The sequence below is a fragment of the Protopterus annectens genome, chromosome 5.part0 (genome assembly GCF_019279795.1).
Source record: "Protopterus annectens isolate FY-2018-M chromosome 5.part0, PAN1.0, whole genome shotgun sequence".
Classification (NCBI taxonomy): domain Eukaryota; kingdom Metazoa; phylum Chordata; order Ceratodontiformes; family Protopteridae; genus Protopterus; species Protopterus annectens.
In genome coordinates, this window is record NC_056735.1 from 769,943,584 (window position 1) to 769,958,237 (window position 14,654).

At 39.1% G+C, this 14,654-nt stretch overlaps 1 protein-coding gene across 3 annotated transcripts in view; it reads left to right on the forward strand.

Moving 5' to 3' along the window:
- ATM (ATM serine/threonine kinase) overlaps positions 1 to 14,654 on the forward strand; it is a 3,174,581-nt gene that overhangs the window by 430,056 nt on the left and 2,729,871 nt on the right. For all 3 annotated transcript variants that reach the window (XM_044072618.1, XM_044072619.1, XM_044072620.1), the window contains one exon: positions 4,100 to 4,471. In XM_044072618.1, coding sequence (XP_043928553.1) covers positions 4,100 to 4,471 — 372 coding nt within the window. The remainder of the gene's footprint in view (positions 1 to 4,099; positions 4,472 to 14,654) is intronic.

The window sequence follows — 14,654 nt, forward strand, 5'->3', positions numbered from 1 at the left end:
AACCAGTTTCCACCTATGACATTTTTAGTAAACCTTCTCTAATATATAAAAATAAACCTCTTAAAACCTTGACATTTTTGAGCATGAAAACTCAAAGCAATTTAGTTGCCCCTTTTCCTAACAACATATGTCTGTTGATAAATTCTGTTTTTTTTCAGTGGGTATATAATTTTTCCAACTGAAAAAGTTGCAAATGTTACACAGGAAATTGAAGCTTGAGCTTCTCTTGTATGGAAAATTAATAAATTAATCAACTGTGGTCATAACCTCCCCCATACAAGTAAGTTAACCCCCCCTTTAATTCTATCAATAGCATTATGTGAAGAATTATGAGAACAAGGACATAAGACATTTATAATTTTAAAAACAGCAAAAGAGCTTATAGATTGTATAATTTGTCAGCCGATAAAAAACTCTTACTGAATGACTTAAGTAATTGTTCTATACTGGTTGTGAAACTGGACAAAGAGGATGGGGTGGTAATGTACAATTATGTGAATTCTAATAAGATGCTTCATTACTTGCATAATTGTGCTTTTTTGTGTCTGCATCATTGAATGAAGTTAACATTTCTTGGTGTACAATTGATTTGTTAGTGAACAACATTTGTGTTAAAATATTTGAATATTTTTTTAATAAACCCCTTGCCTTCAATATTTGGTATCCCCAAAGTGCACAAAAATGCTTTGGACTCATCTTTGAGGCCAGTTATGCAGTCAGATGAATCCAGGACTGAACCTCTGGCTAAGTATGTCATTTTTTATGTTAATAGGATGTGTTTTAAAGACAAAAAAAATATGTATTGATTTATTCTTGGCGTTTTTAAGAAGTTGGTGAAAGTGAATTCCAAGTAAATGGAATTTTAGTAGGGGCAGATGTTAAGTATCTATTCTAGGTCATACCGTGTGATACTGGTTTAGTGTGGTTTTATGAAGCTTTGGTTCAAGCAAGCAATCTGTCACAAGAGGCAGCAGTCCCGATCTTTGCAAATGTTGTCCTTTGTTAGTGGGAAACCAGTTATGTTTCCTGTCAGGGTATAACCAATATATTTACAGATAGTTTAGATTTTTGGATGATAGTTTCATGATGTGACGGGAGGATTTTGAAAAACTGAGCAAATTTTGTGATATATAAATCAAACTACATCTTTTTTAGTTTTGCATTAAAATGGAATAAGGAAAGTTTAAATTATTTGGATGTAACTATGAAGAAAAACAAGATGGTCGATACGAGTCATACATTTTTAGAAAGTTAACTTTCTCTAATAGTTATTTAGATTTAAATAGTAGCCATCCTTTGGGGCAAGAGAAAATTTTAGTAAAGGGATAGATAGTAAGATTATCCAGGATTGTTACAGAAGATGATTCTAAAACAGAAATGGAAAAACTAAGGATAATGTTTATTGAAAGAGAATGTCCAGCAGATATGGCAGATGTTATTTACAAAGAGGTGAATACAAAAATGAGTAGTAGTTTTCAGTCTGTTAAAACATTCCTGGGATGTGTAGACAGAAAAGTAAAAGATGATTTTTAGTAAAACTGTGATGTTGCCCTTTGGAAGGGGGTGAATGAAATAAAATCTAATTTAAGTAAAAATTGAGTTGAAGTTATCTAAACCTTGAAACTGGATTGAAAATTGGAGAAGGGCCGTAATATAGTGCACAAAAGGGAAGGAATGTTAAATTGTTTTTAGAAGGCAGTAATAATATTAATCATGTGCCTAATAGTAGTAATAAAAAGGGATGTTTAAATGTGGGGCATGTTCATACTGTTGATACATTAATGACAGTATGGGTACAGTTCTTCGTGATTTTGTCCTTGGACTATAGTAAATAATGGGAGATTTAACTGTGGTATTGTAGAGGTGTTTTAAGTGGCCACATATGTAACATACCTCTTATGTTGGAAATATGAGACACTTCTTGAAAAATAGAATTTATTAACCCATTTAAGCTCTTAGGAAAAGTGACAGAAATGCTTTGCGTGTTCACTCTCAAAAATGTCAAGGTTTTAAGAAGCTTATTTTGTTATGTTTTAGAGAAGGCTACTAAGAATTAGAGGTAGAAACTGGGAGAAATTTTTGGGGACCTGAGGATTACATTGGTATATTTTGTTAAATGCATCAGAGACCCCTGGAATCCATGTTAATTTATCTATTTATAGTATTTTAACCATAAAAGTAAATAGTTTAAATGGGATCTGGTTGGATATTAAATAAATGCAAGGAGATGTATGTATTTTGGGTTCATTGTTTTTGTTCACTGCTAGTAATTGTTTAATTATTATTATTTAAAAAAATAGTTTATAAAAATTTCATATATTTGTGCATTTTTTACATTATGCTGTAGATTCTTCACTTTTGCAAACAAGTCTATATTGCAGTAGTTTTAAATGTCTATAAAGATTTATTTTAATTGGTTAGTGGGGCTTGAAGGATTGTATTAAAAACAGGGAGGTGATATTTTCTTTGTTGTGATGAAGTCCTGGTTTAGAGAGGAATGAAAAAGTTGAACTACTTTTTGATAAATAAACACATGAAGTACTGAGCGATTTTTTTTTTTTTTTTTTTTGTAAATGTTAGAGAAGCTAATCATTATGGAGGGGGTTATTTCAGACAGAAGGATCTCAGATTATAAAACATCTGTGTAGATTCTGTTTATGTGATATTTCACAAGGAGAAAGTGGTCTTGAGGGCAAATCTTATATTTATGTGAAAAGTAACCATGAAACAAATTGTGTACAGTGCCGTCATTGTTCCTGTCTTGTTTTTTTTTTCCAGTAAAAAGGAGCAACTTTAAGTTGATTGGCTGTCCATAGATAGCCGAAATCTTATGCAAAGAAGACGAGTCTTTTAAGATTTGCAATTATTCTTGCCCATTACCTCTAGCTTATTCGGTTCCAAAATGATGATATTTTTTCCATGTGTTTTTCAAAGTGCATTAAATTCTGTCATGTTAATACAGAAAGTCTCTGGCTTGAATTCCTACACATATTGAGTGATGACTACATCTCAGGCTTATTTTAAGAATGTGTCTTTAAATGATGTTTGTGCAACTGCAGTATGAGTTTTTGTGCATACTTTTAAGCTGGATATGAGAGCTAAGGTGTAGATAATCCTTTGGGGCCACTGTGTCGAGTGTAGTTCTTTCATGATCCCATTCAGCGAGTAGAGAAGGAGACTGACCTGTAGTCTGAAGAGGATGGTCCGGTTCATTCTAGATACAAAAGTTGGTTATTTACCATAAAGCTAAATCTAGATTATCAAACTCTATCCTCTTCTGCCTTTTATATGGAGCTGTAGTTGAGATTCTGGCAATTGGAGCAAAGAGAAGGTGCCATCGAGCTTTGAAAAGCTATTCAAGTTGTTTGTTTTTTTTTATCGGCCCCTTGGACTTCATCCTACTGGCCCAGTCCCCAGTGTTCCACGTTCACAACAGGTGTACCAGCCATTCTCCTACCCCCTCCCCAGACTTAATGTTGTATTGTGAGGTTGTGGATCCTGAGGGCATCCTAGGGGCTTGACTGTCTGTGTTTCTATCAATGGGGAAGTTACTTTTATACCCACTCCCTTTCCCCGACTCCCATGCTCACTGACTTCATCGAAACGTAATTCCTGTCTTTGGGCCACACCTACCCTTAAGGAGCATCATTGATGAGCTCCCTTTCATCTAGGATGGGCATGTCCATCCTTCCTGGCTGCTCTGTCAGTCACCCAAGACCCTTGTAAACCTGGGTCCCTCTTTGACTTGAGTGGCTATGTTAGTCATATCCATGGAAGGATGTAACCCAATTAGCTTAGGCTACTGCATCAGTGATCTAGTAGAACTTCCACTGTTAAGGTAAACTTACTTACACAGCTGTACTGTCTAGGCTTTGTAGGGAAATTCATACTGAAAATGTGACTACCTAACTTTCTCTAGCTGAATTGTCTAAGGACTTCTATTTTTGAAAATTAATTTTGAGACTATCACCTCAGTGTGAGGGATAAAGAATACAGTTAAGTTTTTCTTCTACCTTGCTGTCAAAAATAAATCAGAGCAGTGACTTTTCTGCAGTTTCAATGTTTTACCTTTCATTTGATTTTTGTTTTGTTTCCTTAGGTTGCAGATCACATGTTCCTTAGTAGCAAAATATCCTTCAAGCCTACCTGCCTCTGAACTTGCTCCACTTTTGACTGTTCTACACCAGCTGTTGTGCCAGCAAAGACGAGGGGCGAGAACACCTTATGTATTAAGGTGTTTCACTGAATTGGCTATTTGCCAGAGTAAGAAGGCAACTCTGCGAGAAGGACAAAGACTGGACTTGCAAAAGCTTTGGACCAGGATATGGTCTGTTACACTGCGTAGCATAAGTTCTCAGCAGACTGAATCTAAAGGTTTTGGATTATTGTGTGCCATCATTAGAGGGAACCTGCTTCTGGTAGACAAAGATTTCTGGAAGATATTTTATGGAACTGTATGTAAACCTTCAAGGTAAATAAGACATATGCTTTCTTTAATTTGCTTACATAATATGTAGTCCTTGTGCATGATACACCATTTCATTATGCACTGACAATTGCTGTTGTTATAGTAGTTTGTCACTATGATTAAGTAGTGTACCTGATTTCAGCTAGGCTATCATTCCCAACGTTTTTTAGTTATTCACTCAAAATAGTGACAGTGATGTTTAAGTTATAACTCTTTATATGCAGTTTATCCATTATGTAATTCTATTATTTTCTGATTTAATCATTCTATTCTTTCCAACAACATCAACCTTTGTATAACTTGAATGCATTTTAAAGTAGTTGTACTTAAGTCATCTGCTTAATTTGAGAGGATTATAAAGGAGCATCTTCGTCATCTTTACTGTCTTGACAGGGCATATTCAAACCTGCATCTTCTGTATTTAATTTTACTATTTTTCTAGGTAATGGTTATGATGTATTGTTCTCATATGTTTCATTTGCTTAGTAAAAACATCCCCCTTTCTTCTTCCATAGTCTTTCATTTCCATCTTCCTTTAATTTTTGTAATCATTTCTTTAACTTCACTGGTCTTGAGTTTATCGCTGTTTTTCCATTTTATTGTAATAACTTTTTTTCAACTATCATCACAAAGAAATTAGGGCTTTTAAAACATTGGACATGTCTTATTTTATCAACTTAGTTACATAATTTCCTTTCTCAGGCTTAACTCTTCTACCACAGTAATAATTACAGTTATCTTTAATTCAAGTGTATATCATTCCAATTCCAAGTATTTACAAAATAAAGATTCCTGTCAGTTACATCTCCAGCATAAACCATCACTTTGCCTGAACATTTTGTCATGAATAATGTGTAGAGAACTAGCCTTTAAGGCAGTTTCCACCAAAATAGTTAATCCTCTAGATTTAGTAGCATATTTAGGATCCAGTGGAATATGCTGTATATCTAGTATTTTGTGCCACTCTATCTTTAATTTCATCCAATTTGTATTCACTTCTGTTAAAAATCTTACATGTCCTGCTTATCGCCTTTTTGTATGTTGCAGATTTGAGTCCTAGACTCTTAAAAATCTAGTATGTATAGCAGTGTCTTTAACTGTGTCTTCAATTTCAACCCCCATATGTACCACTGGCTCTGTTTCTTTGTAGTCCAGAAGTCTGACTAGCATCAACCCAACTCCTTATTTGTATAAAGTTTGTCATTTCTTCCCCAAACTTTGGTGTTTTTCCATTTCTAAGTTGCACTGATATTAGCTTTAATTCCTTTTCTAGTCTTGTCAGTTGTATAACCTGTTGGCCCTATCCTTTTTTTCCAATCTCTCACCTCTTTGTAATTTAGTATTTGCTTTATAGCCTGATGCATATTTTGTTGGACATATTGTTCTTTAGCTTCCTTTTCTACTTCTGTCCAGAACCTTCTTTGTTCTGTTATAATTTCCACCCCACCCCCAATTCATTATCATATTGCTTCCATTTAGGACTGTGTGACTGGAACTGAACTAGATATATTAATCTTAACTGTGTTGCTTTATAACATTCGTTTAAATATGGCAGTTCCAGCCCCTTACTCTTTTGGTGAAGCCAGCTTCTCTCCTTGCACTTTTGCTTTTGCATTGTCCTAGATTATTATTTTTTTGTTTCCTTGGTAATAGTCAAAGTAAACTTTGTTGTCAGTTCGATTCGCACAAGTGCAAACCAAGTAAAATTACGTTTCTTTGGGCTCAATGTGCATGCAATACATAGACAACATTTAACATGACGATAATGCACAAAATTCTGTTGACACAAACATAACAATAATAAATACTTGCATTATTGCACTGATTTAACAGATTGTCACTCATTACTAGGTCATTAGCTTATTTTCATTGGAAAAATTGCACTTAAGCGATTGATTTGAGGCCTACATTTATATAGCACAGTAAGACAGTTCACTTTGATTACTGCTCACTTTGTTGTCTGGGTGCAGGTAAGACCTTGTTTTACATATTGCACTATAGAAACTTCTCAGTATTTTTGGATTACTGCTTTAATGTCCAGTGTAAAGGGTACTATTCCTAGAGTTCAGTAACCTGATGGCTAGTGGAAAAAAGCTGTTTCTGAATCTCGTGACTTTGGAGAGTATGCTTTGAAAATGCCTTCCTGATGTTAAATGTGAGAACAGCTTGTAAGCAGGATGAGTGCTATCCCTGGTTATTTTCCTTGCCCTGCTGAGGCATCTGGACATGTGCAGGTCTTGTGTGGATTGGATGGAGTTCCTGATAATCCTCTCAGCTGCTTTCACTACCCTGTGGAGGGACTGGTGCTCTGAAGCATAGCAGCTTCCATACCATATTGCAAAGCTGTTTGTCAGTACACTTTCGATGGTCCCAGTGTATAAGGTTGAGAGCCGTTGATGGTAGGTTTGCTCTCCTTAACCTTTGCAAGAAGTGAAGCCATTGGTGTGCTGCCTTAATGATGGAATTTGTGTTGGTTGACCATGTCAAGTCTACTGCAATGTGCACCCCCAGGAATTTTGCGCTATTTACTCTCTCAACTGTTTCTTCATTAATTATGAGTAGAGAGTGCTGTCTATTGCTCTTCCTGTAGTTCACAAATATTTCTTTGGTCTTGTTGACATTTAGTGTAAGATTATTGCTGTAACACCAACTTTTGAACTGATTCACTTCCTGTCTGTAGGCTATCTCGTCATCTTTCCTAATGAGGCCCACAACTGTTGTATCATCTGCAAATTTGATGATATGGTTTGAACTGTACTTGGCAGTAGAGTCGTGGGTTAGTATGTTGGAAAGCAGGGGGCTTAGGAGACATCCCTGTGAGACTCCAGTGCTCAGGTTGATGGTCTCCCATGTATTCTTGCCTATGAACACTTTCTGGAGTCTATCTATAAGAAAGTCCAGAAACCAGTTGCGTAGTGGAGTGCTGATGCCCAGTTGAACCAGCTTTCTGATCAGATTTTGCGGAATGACTGTATTGAAAGCTGAACTGAAGTTGATAAAAAGTAGCCTCACATGGCTATTCTTGTTCTCCAGGTGTTCCAGCGATTAGTGGAGTGCCAAAGAAATGGCATTTCTTGTGGAGCGATTGGGTCTGTATGCAAACTGGAGTGGATTGAAGTCTGCAGGTAGTTCGGATGTTATGACATCTGATCAGTCTCTCAAAGCATTTCATCACAGCGGAGGTGAGAGCTACGGCGGGACAATAGTAATTTAGGCTAACAGGTGGTGATGACTGTGGCAGTGGTACAATGTTTGTGTATTTGAAACATTTGGGCACAATGGCTTGACTCGGAGTTGTTGAAGATGCCTTTGAGTACATTTGTTAGCTGGTCCGCACAGTCTCTGAGCACTCTTCCAAGAATGTTATCAGGCCCAGCTGCTTTCCTGGGGTTAACTTTTCGTAGGGTCCTTCTGACATCAGCAGGTTTGAGCCTGAGCTCTTCCTCTTCTCTAGTTGTTGATTTTCTCTGCTGCTATCTTGTTCCCTTCCTCAAACCTACTGAAGTAGATGTTGAGCTTGTTTTTGGAATGCCTTGTCATCACACTGTGAAGATAGGGACCTGTAATCTGTTATAGACAGGATACCTTGCCACAGGCACCTGGGGTCCTTTTGTTCAGTGAAGTGGCTCGTGATCTTTTGACCATATTTGCATTTAGCCTTCTTCACTCCTTTGTTTAATTGAGATCTGGCCATTCTGAGAGCCTTTTTATTACCAGACTTGAATGTCACACTCTTTGTTTTGAGGAGCTCATACACTTAACTTGTTAGCCAGGGTTTCTGGTTGGCTCTTGTGATGTTGCTTTTGGTGGCTGTCACATCGTCAACACATTTTGAGATGTAACCCATCACTGATTCAGTGTACTCCTCCAGCTTGATGTGTTGGTTTACTGTGGCTGCCTTCTTGAAGATGTTCCAGTTTGTAATCTCAAAACAGTCTTGTAGGCCCTCTGGCCATACTCTCACTTGCTTCACTGATTTCCCCCTGGTCAACTGTGGTCTGTACAGTGGTAGTAGCATAATGACAAAGTGATCTGGGTTACCCAAGTGGTGGTGAGGTACTGCCTTAAATGCTAGCTTAATATTTATATAGACCTTGTCCAGTGTATTCTCCCTTCTGGTTGCGAAGTCTGCCTACTGGAAGTACTGAGGTAGGACTGTTTTCAGGTTTGCCTGATTGAAGTCACCTGTTATATGTACTCAATCAGGATTTTGATTTTGCAAAGCATTTATAGACTTATAGTTTTGCTCTTGCTTTGTGTTGGCACTGGGAGGTATGTACTGCGATGCTGACACTGTTGGTAGGTAGAAGGATCTGCATTTCATTGACAAACTCTAATAGTGTGCCATATCTCTTCTTTTGGCTAATAGAAGAAAGCCATCTCTACATGTAACATAAGTAGACCTAAAAACATTTTCAGCACTTGGAATTTGATCTTTTCATTTCTCTTTACTCTCTGAGTCATCTCCCCTCGCATGTCTTTAGCAACCTGTTCTACATCTTGCTTTAGCCATATTCCTAAATATTTAATTTTTTATGCCTTCAGAAGGAGGATATTTATGTACAGGCCATATCTTTGAGTATAATGTAACACTATAGCTTTCATTTTAGATTAATCTGTAAAACGTTTTTAGTATTTGAAACACCTTTTTGTCTTGCTCTGGATTTATGTAATGTTTTTTTCCAAATACTAATAATTTAATTTTCTCTAGTTTCTTCATTTTAACACCTTTACTGAATTAACACTTGTGACACAGGCAGCTTTACATTTATATAAAAGCAATCAAACTGTATTAACAAGTTCATGTTTGCAAACATTATATTTAACATGTATTGCTATATATCATATAACCTAAGTAATATTACATACATTATTCAATTCTTGCCCTTTTTTAACAAAAAACGTAGTTATCAAACCATCACTTACAACATAGTCATGAGCAATCATGCATTTATTTAAATGAAAACAAACCACACAGACACAGTCCTAGTTGCAAGCATTTTACATCACAAACCATACTGACACACTCCCAGCTGCAAATATTGTACATCACTTATAGTGTACCCAATCATTTTCAGTCAGACATTACATAACGCATTTAAGTCCTGCCTTCTTTTAAACCTCATTCCATCTCTGTGTGTGGTATTCCCACAATTCCTGTTTTTTTCCTATGTAGTTTATTCCTGCCCTTTTCTAAAGATCTCAATTCAGTTGTGTTATCTCTGTTACCATATTCACTACTTCTAGTATAGTTGGTTTAGACTTTGACTTCCCTTTTCTAGTAATTGTTTTTTTTTTTTTTTTTTTGACACCCACCAAAATTAGAAACAGCAAGGCCTTACCCAAGTCTAGGCAGTTCCGATTCTGTATCAATGCTCAGAAAAATGATCTCCCTTGTCACACCAATCTGCCCACCCAGCATCTCCAACAGTGCATTCCGCAGGGAATCCTTAAAGTCTGCCAACTCACAGCACTTCCAGAAAATATGTTCCCAATTACCTCTTTCTTCCCCATCACACCTCCAACATTTGCTGCCTATCTGAGGAAAAAGTCTTCTTGCAGTATAAAAATATACAGTGGATATAAAAAGTGCACACGTCTCTGTTAAAATGCCAGGTTCTTGTGATATAAAAAAATGACACCACAATAAATCATTTCTAAAGTTTTCCAAACTTTAATGTGACCTATAATCAGTACAGTTCAGTTGAAAAACAAACAAATCTGTTAGGGGAAAATATAAAAAATAAAAAGCATACAGTAAGCTGGTTGCATAAGTGTGCATACCCTTAAACTAATACTTTGTTGAAGCACCTTTTGCTTTAATTACAGTATTCAGTCTTCTTGGGAGCACACCTGCCATCAATTAAAGAGACTCTGATTAACCCCAAATAAAGTTCAGCTGTCCTAGTAGGATTTTCCTAACATTATTCAGTTGCCTGCTACAGCAAAAACCATGGTTCACAGAGAGCTTACAAAGCATCAAAGGGATCTCATTGTTGAAAGGTTATCGGTCAGGAGAAGGGTACAAAAAAAATTTCCACAGCATTGGATATGCCATGAAACGCAGTGAAGACAGTCCTCAAAAAGTGGGGAAAATATGGGACAGCAGTGACGTTGCAAAGAACTGGACGCCCCTCCAAAATTGATGAAAAGACATAATGAAAACTGGTCAGGGAGGCTTTCAAGAGACCTATAGCAAGACTGAAGGAGCTGCAGGAATTTCTGGCAAGTACTGGTTGTGTATTACATGTGACAACAATCTCCTGTTCTCCATATGTCTGGCCTATGGTGTATGGTTGCAAGACGGAGGCCTTTTTTTTTACACAGAAAAACATTCAGGTCTGGCTAAAATTTGCAAAACAATGCATCAAGTCTGTCAAAAGCATGTGGGAAAATGTGTTATGGTCTGATGAGACCAAAGTTGAAATTTGTGGCCACAATTCCAAAAGGTACGTTTGGCACACAAACAACACTTCACATCACCAGAAGAACACCATCCCCATGGTGAAGCATGGTGGTGGCAGTATCATGCTTTGGGGTTGATTTTCTTCAGCTGGAACTGGAGCTTTAGTCAAGGTGGAAGGAATTAAGAACAGTTCCAAATGTCACTCACTTTTGGCCCAAAACCTTCATGCATCTGTTATAAAGCTAAAGATGAAGAGGAGTTTCACCTTTCACCACGACAATGACCCCCAGGCATACATCCAAATCAACAAAATAATGGCTTCACCAGAAGAAAATTAAAGTTTTGGAATGGCCCAGGCAGAGCCCAGACCTAAATCCAATAGAAAATCTGTTGAGTGACCTGAAGAGGGCTGGGCACAAGAGATGCCCTCACAATCTGACAGATTTGGAGTACTTTTGCAAGGAAGAGTGAGCAAATATTGCCAAGTCAGGATGCGCCATGATGATAGACTCATACCCAAGAAGACTGAATGCTGTAATTAAATCAAAAGGTGCTTCAACAAAGTATTAGTTTGTGTGTGCACACTTATGCAACCAGCTTATTGTACATTTTTTATTTTTTATATTTTCTTACCCTAGCAGATTTGTTTGTTTTTCAATTGAATTATATAGGTTATAGGTCACATTAAAGGTGGAAAAAGTTTTGAAATGATTTATTGTGGTCTCATTTTTTTATATCACAAAAACCTGGCATATTAACAGGGGTGTGTACACTTTTTATATCCACTGTATATGTAAACATTTCCAACCAAAAATCCTAAACCTTCTAGATTTTGTTGCATATTTGGGAGTCGTACATATATCATTCCATTGTTTTTGTGAATTGCTTATCCAGTCTCTTTCTTCCCAGTCCTTTCTAATCTCCTCTGATTGATTCTTATAGGTGTCATGCAATATTTTATATACTATATAATTATTCCTTTTTTAATGGCAGCTTCTGTTCTAGGTTCTATTAAAAGCTGTACCAGTGCTGATCTTTCGTTTAAGATGCCCCCATTTCTTTCTCTTTGCCTATATTTTAATATTAAATCCTTGATAGGGAATGCAATCTCTAACCTGCAGTCCAAATAAATTCTTGAAGTTTTCCCATTCTGTTATCTTTCCCTCTCTTATTTGCTCCCAATATGTTGGTTGCTTTGCCAGTTTTCTCCAGTAAATTCCAGCCCCTCTTGCCTATTTTCTATATCCCTAGTTGTAGTCATCCCTATCTGCAGAATCTCCTTTCTCCATTCCCGTGTTGGCTTAGTTCTTAGTATACTTTCTGCTACTTTATGAATATAATATTCTGTATGATTACTGTTATTCTCCTTAAAGGTCTGCATCCAAAATCCCAGTCTCTCCTTGTTTCTTGTGCTTCCCTCCTGTTTCATCATCATCCATTTCCACTTTGAATTATAAATCTGAAGTAGTTTACTTCATTTGATCTTCAACCTGTGGGTACCGGATCCGAGCTGGCAACTTCACAAGCGTCTGCTCTAAGCTCCTCCCATTACCCATAATACACCACCACTACCTTCCAACCCTCAGATCTCATTTGCTACAGCTATCCAACGCATTGTGATTCTTGAGCTCCAAATTGTGTGTAGGTGTTTCCTAAGTGATTAGTGTTTTTTGTGTGTGTGCTTGATAGTATAGGTTTCCTCTCTTCCTCCCCTTCGCTGGTGCGGCGGGTTTAGGGTTTGTTTCTTAGTTTTTAGATAGATAGATAGTTTGTGGTAGTTAGCTTTCCCCTCCGCCCTCAGCCTTCTTTGTGCTTGCCTGAGTGTGTGGTGAGTGGAGTGTGTTTCTTGAAAATTTGTTATTGTTTAGTGAAATGTCTGATCTCCCTAAACAAGCTTTCAAAAGATGCACTGAGTGTGGCCACAAATTGTCACCTGCTGATGGCCACACTCTGTGTGCTTTGTTTGGGTGCGGCCCATTTAGCCAATGACTGCTCTATTTGCACGGGTTTTAACCCGCGTGTCCTTAAGGATCGGAGGGCCAAATTAGTTAAGCAGGGCCTGCTCCCTTCTACAGAGGCAGCCACCTCCTCTTCTGCTTCGGTCACAGCTGTTGCTGTGACCGCCTCTCCTTCTACTCCTGTCCTTCCTTCTCCCTCCCTCCCAGGCTGGGACTCATCCTCCTGCCTCTAAGCCTGTGGAAGCGGAGTGTAGAAAAGGCAGCGAGAAGGAGAGAGAACACAGACCTGAGAAGAGAAAGAGGTACCCCACCTTTTGGCACCGACCAGACCTCCTACCAAAGTTCAGCCTAGGGACCGTGGCGCCCCTCTGCTCGGATCTAGATTTTCTCTGGAGCTGGAGGAGCCCAGACCACCATCTAGAGCCTGGGTTCTTCGACCCGCCAGGTCGGAGACCGTGTTTTCGTCGCTGTCTATCCACAATCTCTCTGAAGTCGACATAGATAAAATGATGCAGAGATTTATTCCCACACAAATTCAGATAGGAGTCTTGCCGGACCCTTCTCCCTCTGGAGGGGAGAGCTCGCTTCCCTTCTTTACACCTATATCTCCTTCTCCGATCCGACCCTCAGTTTTGGAGTACATTGGTAAGAGAGTGCCTCTAGTTAAGGGGGTCAGCACCAACCGTACCTGTCTCCTCGACGCCGGCAGCTGCCCCGGAGTGTGTCAAATCCAACTAGTTCAGATCAGAGTGGCTCTCTGAGTGAAAGCCTGGGTGTCTGATCTGAGGGAGGTGAATCTGTTTCCATCGGTTCTGACCTTGTTGGGTCACAGACCCCTACTTGGAGGGCAGTCTACTTCGGGCCCCTGCTCTGATTTCCGCATCGGATCTGGGGAGAGCGGTTCCCTTAATGGTGTCCCAGGAAGCTCACTCTCCCTCGGCGTTAGATGTTATTGAAAGGGTTCTCTCCAATGGATCGAGGCCCCTGACTATATCTTTGGACTCTGCCCCGACTCCTTCTGCTTTGTGTGTGAATCCCATCATTTTACCACAGGGACAGCCTGTGCTTGAGGAGCCCCAGGCAGTTCCCCCCGAGGAACAAGTGGTTTGCGAGTTCCCTCCGGGAAAGCCCCACCGGAGAGGTTAATCTCAAGCATACGTGCAAGAGGCGGCACTTGGACTCCTCCCTGGAGTCCCTCACTGAGGACACTGATTTGGATGATTGGGAAGGTTCCTCCAGATCACCTCCCGAGGATATCTCCTTCGGAGACATCATGGAAATCTTGCACCAGCGGGGAGGTTGGTCCGCCCCAAAACCTTCCTCTGACGAATCCATGTTCCTGGAGGCTTTCAGCACTGGCCCGTCTACTTCCTGGGTGTCCCCTCCCACAGATCCTTTAGTAGACGTGGTCACCTCGCAGGCTTGGAAGGAGCCAGACACTGTGGAGCCAATCCCAAAATGCCCGGACAAAATATTGAGTCCCCTTGCAGACAGGCCGGCTTGGAATAAAGCGTCCCCTGTAGACGCTGTGGTGGTAGCAGCTGCCACCAAAACTGAAGTAGCCCAGGAAGAGTTCCTTGGTCCATCCTGACCGGGAGTCTAGGATGATGGGATTGCCTAGGGAAGCGGGTTTATGTGGAAGTGACCTTTAATATCAGGGTGCTGAACTATCTGGCCCACATTACTAGACTACTGCATGACCTGGTTAAGGAACTGGCTGAGTCTTCCTTAAATTCCATGTCGCAGGAGGACAGGGCTGCATTCTCCGTGAGGATGGCTACCTTAACAGTGGTTTCAAACATGTCTATGAGACTCCTCTCAC